The sequence below is a fragment of the Pundamilia nyererei genome, unplaced genomic scaffold, assembly GCF_000239375.1.
Source record: "Pundamilia nyererei isolate P.nyererei 1_Seehausen unplaced genomic scaffold, PunNye1.0 scaffold00087, whole genome shotgun sequence".
Taxonomy (NCBI): Eukaryota; Metazoa; Chordata; class Actinopteri; order Cichliformes; family Cichlidae; genus Pundamilia; species Pundamilia nyererei.
The window spans coordinates 395,630-417,621 of NW_005187488.1; the positions used below are offsets into that span (position 1 = coordinate 395,630).

Consider the following 21,992-nt stretch of genomic DNA (forward strand, 5'->3'; position numbering starts at 1 on the left):
CCTTGACTGAATTCAAAGATTTAATCCAATATTTTTTTAGATGTTTTTCTTTATTCCAAATTTTATTTGTCGTGGAAAATCTTCTACTCCCTCACATCAGAAAGGAGCCAGTTGGGGTGGTTTGAGCATCTGGCTAGGATGCTTGATGGTCCTGGTCGAGCTGTTGGGGTCTTGTCCAACTGGGAGGATGCCCTGGGGCAGACTCAGAACATGCAAGAAGGAGAGAAGGGATCAATCAAAGGGAAAATCCTGTTTATCTGTGGTTTTACTTACACATAGAGTAAAGCTGGTGTGTTGCAGAGAGAGTTTGTAGCTGCTGCTATTTTTTTAATATTTCACTGAAAGTGCAGTTACAATTGCCTGATGTAAAATGCTGCAGCTTTGGTTTGCTTTCTCAAGCTATTCCATTTTGCCCTCTTTATTATTTTGATTTTAGTTGCCAGTTTGTTTATTCCAGTGCTCACTTTATGTATGGATAACTGTCTGATACATGTATACTTATAAACATAGTGTAAATTTGTCTACCATCAGAAATTGTGGCATAGCTGTTGAACTGTGGTTGTGGCCTAGTGAAAAACACAAACAGACCAGTTTTATGACAATGTTAGGTTTTTCGTATTTGTCTGGTGTCTCAGTGGAATAAACAGGTAACACCAGATAAATAGAGACAGTAATGTCTGTCTGTTACAGAATACCTTTGAAGAAAAGTATTTATTTTACTTTATTACATGACATAGTGATTGATATAGTGAAAAGCAGCATTTAGTGAGAGAATTTTTATCAGCTTTGTAGCCCAGTATGTCAGCATGTACTGGGAATTCCTTGGTTTCAGTGACAAGGTTAGAAAATGTTAATAATTTGTTTTAGTTTCATTCAGTATTTATGTTGTTTAAATTCCTAAGTTTTTTCCCTTTAAATTTACATCTCAAATGTGTTATTATAAGTTTCCTGTTCTATTCATATTGTCATCCTCCCTTTGATGTTATTATGAGGTGACTAAATGACTTAAATTAGATTTAAAAGATTAGATTTCCAGTTGTGTCACAGTTATTTTTGTTTGTTTTTTCCATTGCAGAAAAATGTCTGTCCTTTACACTAATTTTCTCCTTTCACATTTCAGTTGCACTGAGCGGTTGTGTGATTTTTGTTTGTCTGCAGGTGGCTGGTTTTGGCCATGGCAATGACACGCTTCTACATACAGAAAGGCACACACAAGGGTCTGTACAGAAGTATAGCAAGGACACTCAAGTTTTTCCAGACCTTTGCATTAGTTGAGGTAAGACTTTTAAGTCTTAGAGACTGTGTGGAAAAAAAAAAAAGAATTTTGGCCTGAAAATTGAAGAAAATGCATAACTTTATAGTTAATGGCCAGCAGGGGGCAACAGGTGGTAAAAAGCTATCGGTCAGTATATAAGTCTATGAGAAAACAACCATACTACTCAATTTTTTTTTAATGACCTACTTAAACATTTATATCTTGATTTTTATGGTTGTAATCATCAGTTTTAAGGCTTGTCAACAGGGATATTAAAACCGATGCTAGCGCTGATGTTAATATTTGGTTATTTTGATATTTCAATTGATATTTTATACATTAACGGATTACTCTAACAGTTGTTATATGCAGTTATTTATTTGTTCACACTTGTTGTTGCGTTTGTGGCGTTCAAAAAGGGAAGATGCCCCCTGGTGGACAAACTATGAAATGACAACATCCTTAAGATAATTGAAGGGTGTTTCTCACTATTTTTTTTGCTTTAAAATTTCTCTGTTATAAATGCCAGTAAAGATAGATTAGTAAGTAGCTTATTTTGGCTGATAATATTATCCTGCCAATAAATCAGCTGAGCTATAATAAATAGACAATAGAGGAGGAGGGTGTATCTTTATTGTCCCAATAGAGCAGGGTATGCTTGAGGGTGTAGCTTAATTGTCCTTGACAAATAGCTACCTAATAGGTGTGCAGTGTTCTTTTTTATATAATGGCAAGTGTATTTTGTCGTAAGCCTGTTTTTCGCTAGCCAAAACTATCATCCCAGTAGGATGAAAGTTAGTGAAGGATGCACTTTGCTAACAATGTTTTAGCTGGACAGTTTACCATCCTTTGTTCAAAGATGTTCTTGTCTGGTTTTAAATAGCCGAAATAGCAAATGGAAAGTTTCAGAATTAGTCCACAGACCATTGGGTGACACAATGGTGCCATGTCCATCTTTGATTTACAGTCTATAGCGTTTCCTGTCACAAGTGGGACTTTAGTGAATTAGTGAATTTAAAAAACAAATACTTTTTTCTTAGACTTTAACAAGACAGTCATTTTTACTGCTGTTTGTGTTGCTTGTCTTACAGGTGGGACATTGTGCCATTGGTATGTGACAACTTACATGAAAATATTTGGCTAATTTGTACAGATTCAGATAAATTCCCTCATCTGGCCATGTATTTATTGGTGATTTTTGTTTCTTACTTTGGCTGTGTTGCAGGAATCGTGAGGACTTCTGTGATTGTAACTGGGGTTCAAGTGTGTTCGCGGATTTTTATGGTTTGGTTCATCACCAACAGCATCAGACAGGTGACTTTTATGATAAACCGCAACTCCGTGACTTTTTACAATTTATCAGTCTTTAGTTGACAGATTTCACCACAGTACTCTTAACCTCCACACACTGTATATATTGTCACAACTATTCTGGAACACAGTCTGTCCAGTTGCTTTTTTTCCCCCACATAAAAATCGTACTTTTCTCATTTTGCCTGTAAGAGCTGCACCTGTCAGGTTTGAAGCTTCTTTTAACTCTTTATTTTTTGCCATTTTCCTGACTTAAAGATCCAGAGTGAAGAAAGCGTAATCCTATTTCTGGTTGTGTGGACGATGACAGAGATTATCAGATATTCCTACTACACATTCAAACTGCTCAACCACCTGCCGTACTTCATCAAATGGGCCAGGTGGAGACACCGTTAGCTGGGGCTGGGATGAGTTTGAATTGTCTTTCCTGTTTCGGGACACTGTCTGAGCATGTCGGCCTAATCCGGTGAATTCACCTCTGGCATGCTTCCCTCGCCTTGTAGAGCCGCGCGTGTATTAAGTATCTGTCGTCTAATACAAAGAGGAGTAGCATGTGTGTGTTTATTGATTAGCACCTCATTAGCCATTCTGTTTGTGGTCAGTGATCTAACCACTAACACAGCACTCTGAGGAAACAGGAAAAGGTGAAATGCTTGTTTATCTTTTGGTTTTAACTTCTCCCTAAAACATAAAGAATTTCTGAATAAGTTTAGTTAGTTGCTGAAAGAGGCTGAAACCAGGCATTTTTTGTGAAAGAAATATTCTCAGCTGTAGTGAAATATAATACCTGTCTTGTGTTGAAGGCAGAGTACTTGTGATGTATCGTTCTGGCCTCGAAGCAGCTCACCTGAAACTGGAGTTGTTAGTAGAAACGTGAGCCGCCCCCACTGAAGGCTGTCCAGCGCGCAGGCTCGGCATCTTAATTTTATTTATTCTTTCTGCTTCGCTGTGTCACGTGATTCTTCAGGCGGTCCATCTAATGCCAGCCACTCTTTTGTTTCTGCTCTGGATTCTTGTGCTCTTGAATGGCACCCTTCGCCTCCCCGCCCCCACCCTTCACGTCTTTCTTTAAGCACGGAGGAGACGACAGGCCCCTGGCAAGGGGCTCATGTTCAGCTGCTCCTGTTTTTAAGACCATCTGTTTTGGTCACGGAATGTTCACCCAACATTTCTCTCATCCGCTGAGACGCTCCACCGAGCCTTTGCTGTGGTCCCCACTAAATACAGGAACTCTATAGTCCTGAGTCATGGCATATCATTTGGTCCTGGAGAGAGCTGCCATCATAGGAAGAGGCATGCTGTCTCACTGTTATTTGGGGAGGTGACGAGAAATTAAGTTGGTACTTTGTGATTAACTTAGTTGTGTGCAGGAGTTCTACCGTTGGTTTTTCAAGAACACAGTGTTTCCTTGCTGCTGGGTCTTCTTCCTCTTTTCTCCCATTATCCAAAGGAGTTCTGCAGGGCTCCACATTAGGTCCATTGCTCTTTTCTCTTTACATAAAGAACCTTTGTGATAATTTATCAAATGCTGCTTTCCATCTTTATGCAGATGATACAATTATCTGTTGTTCATCTCCTTCAGTAGCACAAACCCTATAATTCTGCAGTCTGCCTTTGATGTCGTTCAGTCCCATTTAACTCAACTTAAGTTGGTGTTAAATCCAGAGAAATCCAAGTTCATGTTATTCTCAAATGGCAAAGAGTTGTTAGCTACGTCTCCTAAGAGACATAGACTTTGTATATTCGCAGACTCTCCCATTAGCTGATCTTTATCTATAAATCTTTGCTTGGGCTAGTTCCCTCTTATTTATGTGTTTATATATGTAAAAACCACAACCAGTGCAGCCTTCATTCTCACAATTTAATACAATTGATTGTCCCAAAAATCAGAACAGAATTGGGGAAAAAGGCTTTGAAATACGTTGCCCCTGCTTGCTGGAATAATCTGCAGAAGGAACTGAAATTATCGAGAGAATAACTCTTTTACTCGGTGTAATTGTTTTTAATGTCGCTCTTAATTTGATCTGTTTTTGTATATTTTTCACATGTTCGTATGGGATATTGTATTTTTTTATGTTATATACTTATATACATGTATTTTGACTTTTGTTGCCATGATGTCAGGTCTCTCTTGGAAATGAGATTTTTAATCTCATTGAGATTTTACCTGGATAAATAAAGGACTATTAAGTAATAAAATACAAACAGCCTCTTTCTTAGGCACTAATATCTTTTTTTTTTCTCAATTTCCAATATATTATGACCAATTTGTCACCACAAATTGATGTGGTTACTATTTTTTTTTCCTGTGCATAGATTTAATGTCAGTGTTGTTAAAAAAATCCTCGCACTTTTTCAGTTCTTAGTTACTATATCATCACTACTGTAGCCTCTTCCTGATTGGCTGCTTTGCTTCATAAGGTCACAGTTCTGTATACGGTATGCAACTGAAGTTGTAATTGGACGGCATAGAATACATTTTTATTGCTATGAAGATGATACCCAGCTTTATTGATACATGAAGCCAGATGAAACACTCTGACTTAAACACAGAAAGACTGATGACCTCTGATTTCCTGCTTCCAAATTCATAAAAACCTGAGGTTATTGTACTCTGTTCTAAAAATCTTAGAAATATCTTAGAAAAAAACAGATGTTTACTCTGGATGCTGTTAGCTTGACCTCTAATAACACTGTGAGGAATCTTGGAGTCGTTTTTGAACAGGATATGTCCTTCACTGAGCATATTAAAGAAATATGCAGGACTGCTTTGTGTCATCTGCACAACATCTCTAAAATTAGAAACGTCCCGTCTCAGAGTAGCGCTAAAAAGCTAGTTCATGCATTTATTACTTCTAGGCTGGACAATTGTAATTCGTTATTATCAGGCTTTCAGATTTCTTGGGCTATTCCTTTCTCTTTAATATACCCCCAAAGTATTGCATGTTATTTAAGTCTGATGATATCCTTCTCCACTTTAAAGTTTTCCTTTTTCACCTCCTATAGAGAAAACAGACATTTGTGTGATTTGAGGCGTGAGCGTTGTTTGTATCGTTTCCATATTTCTCTTCTGCCAAGCTTCATCTTGTCTGCCAGTGTTTGCACCATATGTTCCTGTGGATATACCGAATCTATACATCTGTTCATTCCAGCAACTTTTTATTTCAGGACTACTTTCTGGGTGCAGTTCAGTCCATATATGCTGGACCATATTGGAGCCCAACAAATTTGTCTTGGCCTTGTTTGACCATAGAACATGCTCCCAGTAATCGTCAGACTTTGATGATGTTTAACGTTGTTTAAAGTTGACCTGTTACCCTTTACCTTATTTTCTGCCAGATACATGTTTCAAACTGTTTCAAACAAGCAATTTAGGAAGCTTTTCTCTTCTTGCTTCTTTATGAGAGGGGATATCCCTGATTTGCCTCTGACTGTGAGTGCAGCAGCCCCACCCTCATGCTGCTTAAACTGCTGTTTGTGAGGGGAACCCAATCAGAAGAAAGTTGGTTAAAAGAGTTGCTTAAGAGGTAAAATGACTTATTTGCTATTTTGGTGGATAAACTGGAAGTCCTACTATAAGATAAACAACAACTGTGAGCCATGCAAAGCTAGAAACAAAAATGTGGAGCATAAGAGGTCTTTAATTGTTAATCTTGCAATTTCGAGTTGATTTTAGTTGATTAGTCATCTTGCATAATTTTCCATCTTTGTGAAATCTCATATGTTTCTTGCACAATTGTTTTGACAATTCCCTCATGTAATTCTAGGATGCAGATAGACACAGCCCATCCAACAAAGAGAACGTTCTGGTGCTTAGATTGTCAAACATCAGATTTAATCAGGACTGTTTTAGTAATAAGTCGTTTTAAGCGTTTAGCAGTGATTGCAGGTATATTCAGGTATATTGACAGTGAGCTTGAAACAATGCAATGTTTTTGACATTTTATTTAAGATTATTTATTGGAGAGGTTTAAGTGACTTCTCTTGTATACCCTCTGTTCTTTGATGACCAGTCTAACCACTAAAATTGAACCTAGTATTTCTTATTCTTGTCTTTTGAGTTGCTTTAAAGAACTTCAATTGGTTTCTTTTATTTACTATAAATCAGATCTGTGGGAATTCATGCAGTGTATTCCCACATATTTGTGTGGGCTTTCTAATCTTAGAAAATTGGATTCAGTTCAATATTTTGGTCACTTTTGTTTGGTAATGTGCCCACTGCAAACAAACAGTGAGGCAAAAGATGCTGTGTTCCTGGTTGTTCTTAACATACCAGTTCACAAATTATAGTTTGGGAACATTAAAGTCTCAGATGTCAGAAGGTTTTTGCACACATGCCAGTTCAGTGGACTAATGTAATTATGCCTTCAGTTGCAAAACTGTGCACTGGCATGAAATAAGGTGAGGAGCTGCTGGAAAGTAATAATGCATATTTTATATCCAGCAGGCAATGAAACATTATTGTAACAACAAATCAGCTTATTACTTAATGCTGGAATATGATCTTATTCTTGACTTTCTCTCAATTTAAATGAACTGCATGAACAAAAAGGTTGAATTTTTTTTTAAACTTTTGCATGTGAACAGCATGAAAGTGTAAAAAGAAAATGATACCTTGGAGTTATCCAGAGCCAAAATCACTCAGAGTTCCTGAAGATGGAAAAAATGTGAAAATATTACTTTTTTACAATGTGCTGCTTGACCACCATATCTCTGGAATACCTCGAGGGAAGTTTTATGTCCACAACTCAAGGCAGCTTTTGTTACAGTGTCTGGCCCCTGTGTCAGTCATCTTCCTGTGTTTTCAATATGCATGTGAGTGTATTAACATCCTCTGACTGTCAACTGTCCCAACTGTGTGAGTGCTAAAGTGATCACGCTGCTGGATTTGAAGACATCCATCCTGCTCTTTCTTCTTCCCACAGATACAACCTCTTCATTGTCTTGTACCCGGTGGGAGTCATTGGTGAGCTGCTCACCATTTATGCTGCGCTGCCGTTCGTACGCAGGTCTGGAATGTACTCCATGAGGCTCCCAAACAAGTATAACGTGTCGTTTGACTACTACTACTGCCTCATCATCGTCATGCTGTCCTACATCCCATGTAAGAAGCAAATTTCATGCCTACATTGTGCACTTTCAGTTTTGGCATGTAGGTCAGAATCCTGCATGATCTTTAAACTGTATTTTCTCCTGTTGCGGTACAAATAATTCTGCCTGTTCTGCTCAAAAGCAGCTTTTCTGTCCTGTGGTGCAATGTTTGGTGGCATTTTATAATTTGAATAGAATCATCTGTTGTGGTATATCCAATTTTATTTGGAATATACTGTGTGTTCACATGTCGTACATAATTTTGAATATAAAGATTGTTTTTCATAACACAGCTGTCAATGACTCCCTGAAGTCTAGAATCCATAGACATCACCAGATGTTGTTTTCTCTCATTGATTTGTGATGCTACCTTCAGTTGCTGGTTTTTGTCTTTCTGCATTCATTTAATAACTATTGATCTGAGATTGGGTGACTGACTTGGCCACTGAAGAATATCCCTTTTCTTGGGCTTGAGAAACTTGGATTCCTTTTGCAGTTTGCTTTGGCTTGTTCTCAATTTGCACAGTGAAGCTCTGTCTGATCGGTTTTGCAGTATTTGGCTGAATCTGAGCAGAGAGTGTAGTCCTGTACACTTATTATTCACAGCACTGTCACAAGTCACAGATTAGATTTAAATTTTAATCTAGTCCAATCTGGTCTTCTCATTCATGATTATAACAAGTGGGTTGCAACTTGTTGTAAACTCTGTGTTTCCATCCATGAAGCCATCTCTTGTTCATCAACTTTGATAATACTCCTACCCTCTCCACACTCTTGACTGAGCTCAGTGTTGTAAAGGGTTTTTCTTAACCATGGAAATAATTCTGTGATCATCCCATTTAGTTGTTTCTTGTGGTCTTCTGGACCTTTTGATGTTAATGAGCTAACCAATTCATTTATTCTTTTTAAGAATGAACCACATTCTTGATTCGGCCACAAGTTTTTGCTGTCTCACTAATGATGGCCTACTTCACTCCCACTGACATGTCTTTGGTCCTCAGGTTGAGAGTTCCAGTGAAAAGATACCGAATGCAAGTTCAACACCTGGAAGCAACTCCAGGTCTCTTGCCTGCATAATTTGTCATGAAATGATGGGAGGGAGTAAGACTCACGTGTTCATTTACTTTTGAGCCCCTGAAAACATACTGCACTGTATGAAAACGGCTGTAACTGCTCAACAGTTCATGCAAAATGCGTGTCAAATCCTTTGAATTAAAGCTGAAATTTTTTACTTAAATCCGATGTTGATTATTTGATACAAAACGACAAAAATTGCCTTTGTTCAAAAATATACGGACCAAATGTCATGGAAAATATGGAAAAGTTGTCAGCTGTAATAGGCTCCAGGCTTTGCCAGACCACCCCAGTGGCTTATGTCTGTGAATGCATGTCTTCCCACTGTGCTGCTTCTTATTCAGAATTGAGACCAAGTTGAGAGTTGTGAATTTGTATTTCACTCTAACTTGCTTTCGTTTGTGTTCATCATAGTCACAGTCACCCTGAACACGCTCTCGTCTTTCTCGCAGTGTTTCCTCAGCTCTACTTCCACATGCTGCGGCAGAGAAGAAGGATGCTTCACGGGGAGGTCATAGTGGAGAAGGACGACTAGACGAGCACCACCTCCCACCTTCATTTGAGCCAGCCTGCCCTCCACTTCACCCTCACCTCCACCACCGCTTCATCTTCATCTCTGTCTCACCTTTTAGCACCATCAGCCATTACATTCTTCATTGCACGGGACCTAAAGAACCACACAGCTGACGATGGTTACCACCCAGTGACAATCAGTAATAACGACAAAGCCACGGAGTAAAACCACAGTAGTAATACCACATCTGGAGTGTTTCTTTGCAGGATTCATTCCTATCTGAATGGTAATATTGGAAACATGTTTACAGTCCCAGTGTTGCTGGAGCTAGAGACAGAAGCCTGTGGCGTCACATCTCAGCACTCAGAGATCACGAGTCCTTTATTCACCCACCAGCCTTACTGCATCTTGTTGCACTGAAGCATCGCAGCCTGAGAGAAACGAGCACTGAGCCACAACACTGCACCCCGAAGAAGGAAGAGCCAAATGAGGGGGAGGGGGGTGTTAAATTAGTCGCCTCAATTAAATTCATCATTCAGCCCATGCAATTGGCAGATTAAGTGTATATTAAGTATTTCATATATAAAATAAGCTTTCAAAGCGAGATTATTCATACCTCAACAATAAATCTACATTTGGACAATATGCTGCTTCTTGTGTGTATGTGTGTAACCCTATGTGTAAACGATGCAATGTGAAATGAGCAGTTAATCATATTTCTTAACAGTAATTTATTCGCATACTGTGAGCAAGCACAGCTCCGACTTAACATTGTGTCCGCTTGGCTCAGCTCGTGCTTTCTTTTATGTTGTTCTGATGTTTACTATGTCAAATTAATTTACAAGAGTGCATCTTAAACCAAATTCGAGTCTTCACAAAAGTAGTAACTTCTTTTTTTCTCTATAGGCCGCTGTAGGTATGAGACTACGATTCAAATTTATGTGAGCACTTCAGTCTTCAGTCTCTGTCTTGTTTGTTTTTGAAAATATCCGGTGTCTACATCGATTGGACAGTAGTTAGACTCCCTCCTACCAAAGGTGCTATTGTGAGATCATTTTAGTCTTCTGTGCAGCTGAAGGAGTGACTGTGATTGGAGATGACCTAAAGCAGGAAATCAGGATGTGAAATGACTGAGAGGAAATGTTAGCGAAGAACTGCATAGCCCATGGTTATCAAAGAAAAAAACCTTTTTGCTTGTAATCTGGGTTAGTGGGAAAACAATAAAAGAAAGTTATTTAAGGGAAAAAAAAAACTATAAAAATGTGAAAATACCTTTATGTGCAAATTCAATAAACTAAATTCTACAGTACTGAAGAGTTTTGTGATGAACTTCACTCTGGATCTAGAACTCAGCCACTGAGTACAACCACCCTGTGGATTTTATCTGTTTATTCGTGAGTTATTCCGTCATTTCTTTCATAGTTCTTTGTTTTGCAGGAAAATATCCAAGTGCAGAAAATGCATGAAGGATCCACAGTTTTATTCATGAACATATTTATGTATGTAATAGCAGAAAGTAAATCATACATAAAGTCTTACTCTGTAAATTCGTTTACTAAAACTCAAGCTGATTGTGGCATTTTTCTAAGTTTATACGTGAGTACTATATTTTTTATTTCCTACTCGTGTTATATAGATGGTCATGAGGTTAGATAACAGTTTCAAGATAGCATATCAGCGACATTATGGTTTTTGCGCATCATTTTGCACACCTTATTCCTTTTTTTTCTTTTTTCTTTTTTGGAATTATATAAAGAGAAGCATTACCAAAGTCCATTTGGCTTCATAGATTTCATATTTTCCTACAAAAATTGCATAATGAAATATACATTCAGATATTCAGTTGTACATTGAGTACTGTTCTATAAAATGTATTCCAAAAAAATATAAAAATATTTATATATATATATATAAATCAGTTGATTTGGTTATTAAAAAAAAGATTCTCTTCCTATCTTGGTCACCCTGCTGTATTGCACTCCTGGTAATGTTGGACTGGCTTTACTTTGGAGGAGAAAGGCATCTCATCAGCACTGGAGAGATGTTTACTGTTGCAGCCGTGGGCTCATTTCAAAATTGTCCCTTTGCTCTCTCCATACGGACTGTCCCATGTGCTGCGTCAGTTGGACCAGTGCCACACGGGTGCAGTCTAGCTGCTCACTCTGCACTCAGACTGAACACGTCACTATGATCCAGGTGATCTTGCTGAGGGAAAGAAAGAAAAGAAAAGGGATCAGCATTAAGGTAGTGAGCAAAATATGATTACAATTACTGTGGAGCGGAAACGGGCAAGACAGATGATGACGCACAGGTCTCCATTTCCTTCTCGCAGATGTAGCTTATGAGATCTTCACAGGAGAAATCGTTCCATAGCGCCTCGTGGGTGAGACCCGCGCAGTCTTCTCCTTCTTCATGGCCGTGGCCCCAGTTGTCGGGCTGACCTGGCTTCCATTTCCTGCAGGCGAACAACAGAGGGCGATCACATGTTAGATTTACTGTGTTTGATCTAAGAGCCTAGGAGAAAAGCAAATAAAATAAATCGCATCCAACAATTTTCCATTGAATATGCCTTTATTTTCGGTGGTTAGATCTGAAGGCAGATCCCTGTGGTTAACTTTTCTCAGTAATGCTGCATTAAACTTTTTCACTGTTCGTCTCATTGTTCTGTTTGCAGTTTTGTACACTTTAGTGTTTATCTCACTGTTCCCGAAAAGCAGTGAAATGCTCTCACTGGACGTGCCTCTATAAACAATGTTAGAATGAATTTGAATGTGTTTCTTTTGTTTAAATAGGCAGCAACAAGACTTGAGCACTGGAGGTCTACATTCAACTCTGTGCAATCACAAACTTTTCATAAGATTTTCACAGGGTTTTCAAAGTTTATTTTGTAATGTTTCATGTAACTGAAAACCTACAGTTGTTATTATTGTTGGCATTTTTATTGGAAAGAAGTTCTTCTCTGAAACAAATATCCCTCCTGAGCATTTCCTAATTTACTGTAATACTGACGTAAAAGTAGGTTCATTCCCATCCAGCCAGCGCCACGTGCGCTCCTTTTCCCTGTCGGTCAGACCCATCCAGAAGTAACCTTTGCCAAAGATCTGCCTCTTCAGCCATTTCTGAGGTCACATGAGGACAGAAAGAAAACTCAGTCAAAACTCACAAATACTAGAGAGCAATGTCAGATTACAAGATGTGCGACTCACCTGTTCCTCCATGTCGTTGATGATTAATAATGAACCAGACATTGATTCACAGGTTGTCTTTGCATGATCAAAGCTCTGCAGGTCTTTGGAGAAAAAATAGCACTTGTCTTTGTAGTTTAGCCATTCCGCAGGGCATCCTGCAAGATATTGAAAAAGCATTGTACAATTTGTTTTTTTCTAAAGTGATGTGAGATGAAGAAAAAAAAAAGCTCAGTTTAGCAGAAAGTACCACAAACCTGGCTCTGCCTAGCATTCCTGTAAAACATGTAGTTTTAACCACATAGTTATATATCTATATCTATCAAGAAAAAGTATGAAGAGACAGCAAACTAGACCACTCTAGTTGAGTCCCAGAATAAAAATACAGAGCTGTAAAGGAATCTAACAGGTCTCCTGTGACTAAATTGGCTAGTACGCGAGAGGCTAGTTGGTGCTTTTTTAGCCTTTAGACCACAGGTGTCGAAATCCAGGCCTCGAGGGCCGGTGTCCTGCAGGTTTTAGATGTGTCCTTGATCCAACACAGCTGATTTAAATGGCTAAATTACCAACATGTCTTCAAGTTCTCCAGAAGTCTGGTAATGAACTAATCATTTGATTCAGGTGTGTTGAAACAGGGTTATATCAAAAACCTGCAGGACACCTGCCCTCGAGGCCTGGAGTTCGACACCCCTTGCAGACCCTAGTTAGCTACACTAACCAGCTGCTAGCAGTTGCTTTATATTTTGCATGGAGGCATGAAAATTGGTAACAAGCTAAACATGATACTAATATGGTGATATTCTAGTTACCAACCAAAGTAAATATATGCTATCTGACTAAGTCAAAATAATCATTCTGAAACTGATTATGAAGTCATACCTGGAGCCCATATGGTAGGACCCACTGCCTCATCCTGCAGAGACACAGGTCCAAAAGGAACTGCAGGGACCCGGATTGGTAGTCCTGGTTGTCCAGGTGGTCCTACTGGCCCCGAGGGCCCTACTGGTCCTGGCAGTCCCCTTGGTCCTTGCTCCCCAGGTGGTCCAATTGGGCCACGGATACCTGGTGGGCCCTGTACACCCTGAGGACCAGGTTGTCCATCTCTTCCAGGCAAACCAGCACTACCTGGTTCTCCTTTAGTACCAGGTGGTCCAGCTCTGCCTCCTGACCCTCTAGGGCCCTTTGACCCGGGGCTGCCAGGTATGCCTGGGAGACCCTTTAACCCTGGAAGGCCCGGTGGTCCTGGACTACCCTGCTCTCCTCTAGGTCCTCGGATCCCAGGAGCTCCCTTGTCTCCTTTCTCTCCCTTCTGGCCTGACTGACCAGGTAGTCCCTGAGGTCCTTTGTCCCCTCTTGGCCCTCTGGGACCAGGGGGACCTGAAACAAAAGAACATTCTCTAACTTTCTCAATTTAATCTTAGCAAGAAAGTTAAAATAAAATGTAACATTTATAACACGCATTGATTCATATAATAGATTTTGCAGGCACACTTCTCATACCCTTTAAAATAGTAAAGTTGGTTATTAGTTGTGAATGCTTGGTGTCCACCAGCTTCATCTCCTCCATGACAATAGAGAGGCTTGTGACCTCCTTGTCCATACGCGCTGCCAGCTCTTCCTGCTGTGACCTCAGACTTGTTGCGTCTGTCCTCACGTCAGCCATACTGTTGTTGAGGTGTAGCAGGAAGTCTGAATGACGGCCAACTGTCTCTGAACAAGTGCGTAAATCATTCAGGTTTAGATTGATTGCACCAAGAAGCTGTGTGGTGAAGCTGATGTTGCCAGTCACACGATCAATACTCTGCTCCGACTCATCCAGTCGCACCTCTAGGCGGTCAAACTTTGTAGATGTGAGGTTGCCGAAGTCCCTCTGCTGATCCATGATCTCTCTCAGAGTCTGGTCATGAACCTCTGCCAGGCTGCTGGTGTTCTGGAGCAGGTTAGCAATAAAAGTGAGCTGTGTCCCCACATCCTCCAGGCTGTCATTGTTGGACTTTGCTAGAGCTGAGGTATTACTGGCCAAGATCTGCAGGTTTTCCACTTTGCTACGAAGCCACTCTGTATCAGAGCGGGTCTGTCGGGTGTTCTGTTCAAGGCTCTGAAAGTCATTGCGCATCTTATGAATAGTCTGGCTGGTGTCATCGACTGAGCGTTGCAGAGCAGCAATGAGACCTCTCTGCTGGTCCTGAGTGAGGTTGAGACTGCTAATGCTGAGCAGCGCCTGATTTTGGAGTTTTACCTGCTGTTGGAGTTCTCTTTGCAACCTAGCTGTGTCTTCCTGTAGACCCCCAATGATGCTGCCGTACGACTGCAGACTGCCATTTACAGAGCGCAGGGTGGCTGTGTTAATGTTCAGCAGTCCTTGAATGGAGCCCTGGCTGCTCTGGATGTCTGAGCCAATGTTCTGCAGCTGATTCAGCTTAACTTGATCACTGCGGATGCGCTCTTCCACTGCAGTCAGCTGCCTCTGGAGGGTCCAGATGTTGTTCTTAAAAGCCTGGATCTCTGTGGTGGTATTCTCCGACTTCTCTCCGGTCTGATCATCTGAAGATGAAGATTTGTACAGTAAATGATAAAAAAAAATATGTCGATGATTTACTGTAGCTTTTAGTTACAGCTTTTGACTTCAACGTGTGAGCCTAGATACATACCTAGCTTTTTCAAATCAGTCTCAACAGCAATGATCTTTCCTCCATAGTTTGCAATACCTTCAGACACACTGTCAACTCTTTGCACCACTGTAAAGAAAACAGGGCAGGCAAGACAAAGGTTAGCTTCACAGGCTCTGTCTTTCATTAACAGACAAAACAGGTATGACAGAACTGCCTGCAACCACAGACACCGTATATAAATGGGATCAGAGAGGAAACCAATTAAAGTCTCTGACATACACTATAGGGGAGATGTGTCCACATGTCTTGGAGGCATGTAATAATGACAAACCCTCAGTAATGTAATCCCTTGGGTTACACCAGATTCAGACGTAAAGTGATATGGAGTTGCTGTGCATTGAAAAGGAAAAAGGCATTAATAAAGAGCGAGAGAGAGGGAGGAAGACACACTGATTCAGCAATGATGGTGTGGGTGGTCACTGACCAATGCTTAGATGTTAGGTGCATAGGAGGACATTGCAGAGGGCCTTAGGGGACAGGAAGTGACCTGAGGGGGGGGGCTTCAGTAAACAAGCGGATCAAAGATGACCAGTGGAGACAGACTCTGTGGCAGGGAGGCTCTTCACGCCCCCACAGGCGACACAGGCATTCATTTCCTCTGGAATGTGTCTGGGATTCCAGGGATGCATCCCGCTTCTACCTCCAGTCTCACCAGGGGGACACATCCTGTAAGTGGGAACAGCATTGGCTCCTCTGCTGTGAAGCTGCATCTGAACTGTTTACTTCAGGATAACGGCTGAATCCAAGGGGTTTAATTATTGACCAGAAACTAAATATATATTTTCCCCTGAATGGGAGCAAGCATCAAAATGCTTTAGATTAATGTTAGCATGAAGTGTGTCTCTGTTTAGTTTTGAATATTTAAAAAAAAAAAATGTACAGACTAAACTAGGACATACAACTTTTTAATTGGTGAGTTCTAGAAATCGTGGTAGGCTGATTTTGTGGTTTGAACTGAGTTACAATAGCTGTTTTCATCTGTTTTCAGATTGTATGCTAAAAAAAAAAGGTCTGGAAATGTAATTCTGAAAATGTTTCCCGTCTTTGGCTTTTTAACCCTCTCCAAAACCCACCTAAACTTGTTTCTGGGAATAAGCAAACCAGTAAAACTGTCTTGCGATGCAACTGTACCACATAATTTTTTAGTTATGAATCTAAAAGGTCAGTTGGATAGGAAATACTGCACACACAGAAAATTAAATGTAACGCATTTCCAGTAACCAGATGTACAATGAAGCTTCACAAACACCTAAAAAAAGCATATAAACTTTAAGCTCTGCAGACCTATCATAATCTACACCTATGGCACATTGTTTCATTAGCAAACACACAGACACACACACACACACACACACACACACACACACACACACACACACAAACCTCGAAACTAAAGCTAAACATGAGCAGAAGCTTCTGGAACTTTTCCACATGTTCTGTTCATGGGCTGGCCTCGGGAGAGGATCATTGCATCACACAGTGGTAAAATTAACCATAAAACACACATGCAAAAAGCTGAAATTACAACAGGGCTGCAGAGTAAAGCATTATTTTGCCTCATAGGCCCAAATGATGTAGAAATGAGCTGTTTTGTACTCAGTTTGAACTCTTTCCAAGATTTTGTGTGGACGGGTTCTGAAACTGTGTGTCGGCTCTGTCCGGGCTGTCTTGTAAAATCAAACTCTCTTATGCAACTTTTTAATGAAGTGAGTGAACTTCAAACTCCTGTGTGGGATTGCGCTGAATCTAAGAAGGCCAGCACATTAGCTAAAAGGACAGCGACAGTTTAGCATTAGCTGTCAACTGCAGTAAATTTCACTAGTTAAAACAGGTAGAACAGGAAACAAAAAACACATCTGCATAGGGACTCTGTCTGCAGCAGAAATGATGAATTGATCACTGAAATGTTTTTTGCTCATGAACCGAAAGTTATTTATAGTTAATTTATAGAGAAATGTCAGTATTTCACTCTTTGGTGTTTTATGCTTGGAATTCAGAAAGAGAGTCGCAGGCTTCTGGTCCTTTTTCTTTGAGGAAAATTAATGGGACGTGAACCCATGAGCTCTGAGAATAACCTCATTTTGCTTTTGGTCCTGTCAATTGAGAAAACAAGCTGCAGGAGAAAAGAGTGGGGTCACTCCCTCCCAATTACACTTCTGTGATTAAACTGCATCAGAACAAAAGAGCCACATACAGGACGTTTCTGTGGGTCAGTGATGGAGGACAGAGAGAGACACACAAGTTTATTGCGTAGAAGACTCTGGGTCTCACTACATAACCATCTGGAGCTGGGAGTGTGTTTAGGCTGAGCTGTGGTTCCCTTGACAGAGGAGTACTTCAGTGCCAGTAAAAACCCAGTTTCAGTGGGTTCTGCTGGAGTTGCACTGAGTTCACTCACTTCTCATCTGGGATCAATTAGGCCTGCCTGAAAACATGCAGCGAGGAACAAGAAAGACCGGCTGAGCTCACAGCGTAGGGGGACATCATTGTTCGTGTACTCAAGGCACACAGATAAGCCCCGAACATGTTAACTTCACGCCATTTTCACCAATTGAAAATAAGACGGGGACATAGAGCAGTCACATATGGGAATGTTTAAGACAATTATAGCAGGAACATTCAGAGTTCAATCCACCAAAAGACGGCGGGACTGCTTCCCGACCTGGAAAAAATTAGAAAAAAAAAGCCAACCAGGAAGTTCAGCTCCACAAAGCCTGAAGAACTTCTCCGGAGGTGTGAGCTTTGGGGGAGTTGGTAAAATAAACTGAGAGAAGGTTGCGGGGTGGAGAGAGAAAAGAGAGAAGGCAGACAGACAGTCAGATGAAGTTGAAATTTAAAGGGTATTTTCACCCAAATTACATAGACAAATACTGTACATGCTCACGACTGATGTTTGTAGTCATGCATACCATGGCTACTTCACCTGTCCCTCCTGCACTTTCTTGCTCATTGTGTCAGATGTTTAGTTACTCCTCGGCCTCCTTTAGCAGTAATGATACCTGTAACAAATGTAGCATATTTGCAGCTCTGGAGGCCAGGATTACTGAATTGGGGACTCGGCTTCGCACCCTTCATTCACGCGTAGCTAGCCAGGCCCCTGTAGCTGGTGCAGCCGAAGATAGCGTAGGCCCCCGCTAGGCTTTCCCCGGCAGACCCCAAGCAGCTGGGGAAAGAGGGCGGCTGGGTGACGGTGAGGAGGAAGCATAGTCCTAAACAGAAGCCCCAGGGACACCCGTTTTTCCCCACTTGGCGACACACCCGCCGGGGGTCAAACTCTGGTAATTGGTGATTCTGTTCTCAGACATGTGAAGCTAGAGACACCAGCAACCATAGTCAATTGTCTTCCAGGGGCCAGAGCAGGCGACATTGAAGGAAATGTAAAACTGCTGGCTAAGGGTAAACGTAAATTCAGTAAAATCATAATTCACGTCGGCAGTAATGACACCCGGATACGTCAATCGGAGGTCACTAAAATCAATATTGAATCGGTGTGCAACTTTGCCAAAACAATGTCGGACTCTGTAGTTTTCTCTGGTCCCCTCCCCAATCAGTCTGAGTGGTGTCCCAGAAACGATGTGGGCTTCATAGATAATTGGCAAACCTTCTGGCCTATTAATTAACGAAAGACCAAGACAGACTTTTAATTCATTTGAAAGCCTGATGCTTAGCCTTGTCCACCCCAGCTGTAAAACTCAGAAACCAGTCTTACTTGTTATCATCTATCGTCCACCTGGGCCTTACACAGAGTTTCTCTCTGATTTCTCAGACTTTTTATCTGATTTAGTTCTCAGCTCAGATAAAATAATTATTGTGGGTGATTTTAACATCCATGTAGATGCTAAGAATGACAGCCTCAACATGGTATTTAATCTGTTATTAGACTCAATTGGCTTCTCTCAAAATGTAAAAGAACCCTCCCACCACTTTAATCACACTCTAGATCTTGTTTTAACATATGGCTTAGAAACTGAACATTTAACAGTGTTTCCTGAAAACCCTCTCCTGTCTGATCATTTCCTGATAACATTTACATTTACAATAATTGATTACACAGCAGTGGAGAGTAGACTTTATCAAAGTAGATGTCTTTCAGAAAGCGCTGTAACTAAGTTTAAGAATATAATCCACCCACTGTTATCATCTTCAATGCCCTGTACCAACATAGAGCAGAGCAGCTATCTGAACGCTACCCCAACAGAGGTCGATTATCTTGTTAATAATTTCACCTCCTCACTACGTACGACTCTGGATACTGTAGCTCCTGTGAAAACTAAGGTTTCTAATCAGAAGTAAATTCTCAAATTCTCAAACAAGTACCCTAAAGCAGACGACTCGCAATCTGGAGAGGAAATGGCGTGTCACAAATTTTGCATTTAACCTGGAGAAATAGTTTGTTGCTTTATAAGAAAGTCCTCTGCAAAGCCAGAACATCTTACTATTCATCACTGATTGAAGAAAATAAGAACAACCCCAGGTTTCTCTTCAGCACTGTAGCCAGGCTGACAAAAAGTCAGAGCTCTATTGAGCCAACCATCCCTTTAACGTTAACTAGTAATGACTTCATGAACTTCTTCACAAATAAAATTTTTATCATTAGAGAAAAAATTACCAATAATCATCCCACAGATGTAATATCATCTCCAGCTACTCTTAGTACCATTGATGTTAAGTTCGACTCTTTTTCTCCAATTGATCTTTCTGAGTTAACTTCAATAATTACTTCCTCCAAACCATCAACGTGTCTTTTTGACCCCATTCCTACAAAACTGCTCAAAGAAGTCCTGCCATTAATTAATTCTTCGATCTTAAATATGATCAACCTATCTCTAATAATCGGCTATGTACCACAGGCCTTCAAGCTGGCTGTAGTTAAACCTTTACTCAAAAAGCCATCTCTAGACCCAGCAGTCTTAGCTAATTATAGGCCAATCTCCAACCTTCCTGTCATATCAAAAATCCTTGAAAGAGTAGTTGTCAAACAGCTAACAGATCATCTGCAGAGGAATGGCTTATCTGAAGAGTTTCAGTCAGGTTTCAGAGCTCATCACAGCACAGAAACAGCTTTAGTGAAGGTTACAAATGATCTTCTTATGGCCTCTGACAGTGGACTCATCTCTGTGCTTGTCCTGCTAGACCTTAGTGCTGCGTTCGATACTGTTGACCATAATATCCTATTAGAGCGATTAGAACATGCTGTAGGTATTACAGGTACTGCGCTGCAGTGGTTTGTATCATATCTATCTAATAGACTCCAATTTGTATATGTAAATGGAGAGTCCTCTTCACACACTGAGGTTAATTATGGAGTTCCACAGGGTTCAGTGCTAGGACCAATTCTGTTTACACTATACATGCTTCCCCTAGGCAGCATCATTAGAAGACATAGCATAAATTTTCACTGCTATGCAGATGACACCCAGCTCTATCTATTCATAAAGCATATAATAAGGGCTGGACCAGGTGACCCTGAATCCTCCCTTAGTTATGCTGCTATAGACGTAGGCTGCCGGGGGATTTCCATGATGCATTGAGTTTTTCCTTTCCAGTCACCTTTCTCACTCAATATGTGTTAATCGACCTCTCTGCATTGAATCATATCTGTTATTAACCTCTGTCTCTCTTCCACAGCATGTCTTTATCCTGTTTTCCTTCTCTCACCCCAACCGGTCGCAGCAGATGGCCCCGCCCCTCCCTGAGCCTGGTTCTGCCGGAAGTTTCTTCCTGTTAAAAGGGAGTTTTTCCTTCCCACTGTCGCCAAAGTGCTTGCTCATAGGGGTTCATATGATTGTTGGATTTTTCTCTGTATCTATTATTGTGTGATCTACTGTACAATATAAAATGCCTTGAGGCGACTTTTGTTGTGATTTGGCGCTATATAAATAAAATTGAATTGAATTGAATACTGTATAGTTTTAGCCAATAATGTGGGGCTTATACTAAAAAGTGAGTAAAATTTAATTTCAGTCAGAACTCATATGGACAAAAGAGGCTTGTGATTTCCATTAGCATTACCTTTATATTTGGTAGCATTGCTCTGTTTAGGGACACCCTCCTGTGTGCATACATGGAAAGCTAGAAGCAGGAAGTGCTAACAGCGACATCAGATATGCCATTGATTAAGTCAGACAGAGAATTACAGAAAGGGGGTTGCAGAGAGGCTTGCATAAGCGCAGTGGCATGCCTGACCGAACAAGATTTGTGGTACTCAAGACCATGAAATTGAAATGAAATTGAAATTAATTTGACTAAGATTACTTTAAGTTTATGACAGTTACTGAAAAACACTGGCAAGAAGCACTATAAAAAAATGAAAATGACATTGGTTCAATGAAGTGACTTCATTGAACCAACAACCAGAATCTCACAAACAGAGATCTGTCAGCACAAGGAAATTGAAACAAAGACAGTGTTTGCCGAAAGGTAAAGAAAGAAAATCCAATTTTGGAAAAAAAACACATATTATGACAATGACAATGTTTCGAATTGCTTGTTGAAGAAACCAATGGATATTAGTACAGTATAGTACTGTTGAAAAGTCTTCAGCTACCCATTATTTCTTTAGATATTTTTATAACAGCATCTTGAGCAATATTTTTCAGAGGAATTTTAGGACTACTGGAGGACGAAAAACCTAAAAAAAAAACCCCACAGTATCTACATGAACAGTATGCAAAAGTTACATCAGTTACATCTGGCCCTTCAGTTGATCCATCAACGGTTTGCTGAAGCCTCATCAGAAATGGTCTCAGTGGAAGGGTGCCAAATTACACAAGAACTGGATTGAAAATCAGTGGCAACAGGTCTTATGGAATGATGAATCCAAATGTAAATTTTTTGGTTTAAATCATCAGTATATACAGAGGAGATCAGGAGAGAGTGTGTTACTGTTA

General features: G+C 40.4%; 2 protein-coding genes across 2 annotated transcripts in view; one reads left to right on the forward strand and one right to left on the reverse strand.

Moving 5' to 3' along the window:
• Positions 1-10,554, forward strand: part of hacd1 (3-hydroxyacyl-CoA dehydratase 1) — a 14,379-nt gene extending 3,825 nt beyond the window's left edge. The window contains exons 2-7 of the mRNA XM_005738811.1: positions 1,159-1,276; positions 2,347-2,365; positions 2,481-2,569; positions 2,825-2,946; positions 7,492-7,670; positions 9,184-10,554. Coding sequence (XP_005738868.1) covers positions 1,159-1,276; positions 2,347-2,365; positions 2,481-2,569; positions 2,825-2,946; positions 7,492-7,670; positions 9,184-9,266 — 610 coding nt within the window. The 3' untranslated portion in view covers positions 9,267-10,554. The remainder of the gene's footprint in view (positions 1-1,158; positions 1,277-2,346; positions 2,366-2,480; positions 2,570-2,824; positions 2,947-7,491; positions 7,671-9,183) is intronic.
• A 65-nt stretch (positions 10,555-10,619) lies between these two features.
• Positions 10,620-21,992, reverse strand: part of LOC102214425 (collectin-12) — a 43,510-nt gene continuing 32,137 nt past the window's right edge. The window contains exons 4-10 of the mRNA XM_005738813.1: positions 15,082-15,168; positions 13,931-14,974; positions 13,310-13,807; positions 12,452-12,588; positions 12,255-12,364; positions 11,555-11,700; positions 10,620-11,450 (exon numbers count right to left, since the gene is read on the reverse strand). Coding sequence (XP_005738870.1) covers positions 11,431-11,450; positions 11,555-11,700; positions 12,255-12,364; positions 12,452-12,588; positions 13,310-13,807; positions 13,931-14,974; positions 15,082-15,168 — 2,042 coding nt within the window. The 3' untranslated portion in view covers positions 10,620-11,430. The remainder of the gene's footprint in view (positions 11,451-11,554; positions 11,701-12,254; positions 12,365-12,451; positions 12,589-13,309; positions 13,808-13,930; positions 14,975-15,081; positions 15,169-21,992) is intronic.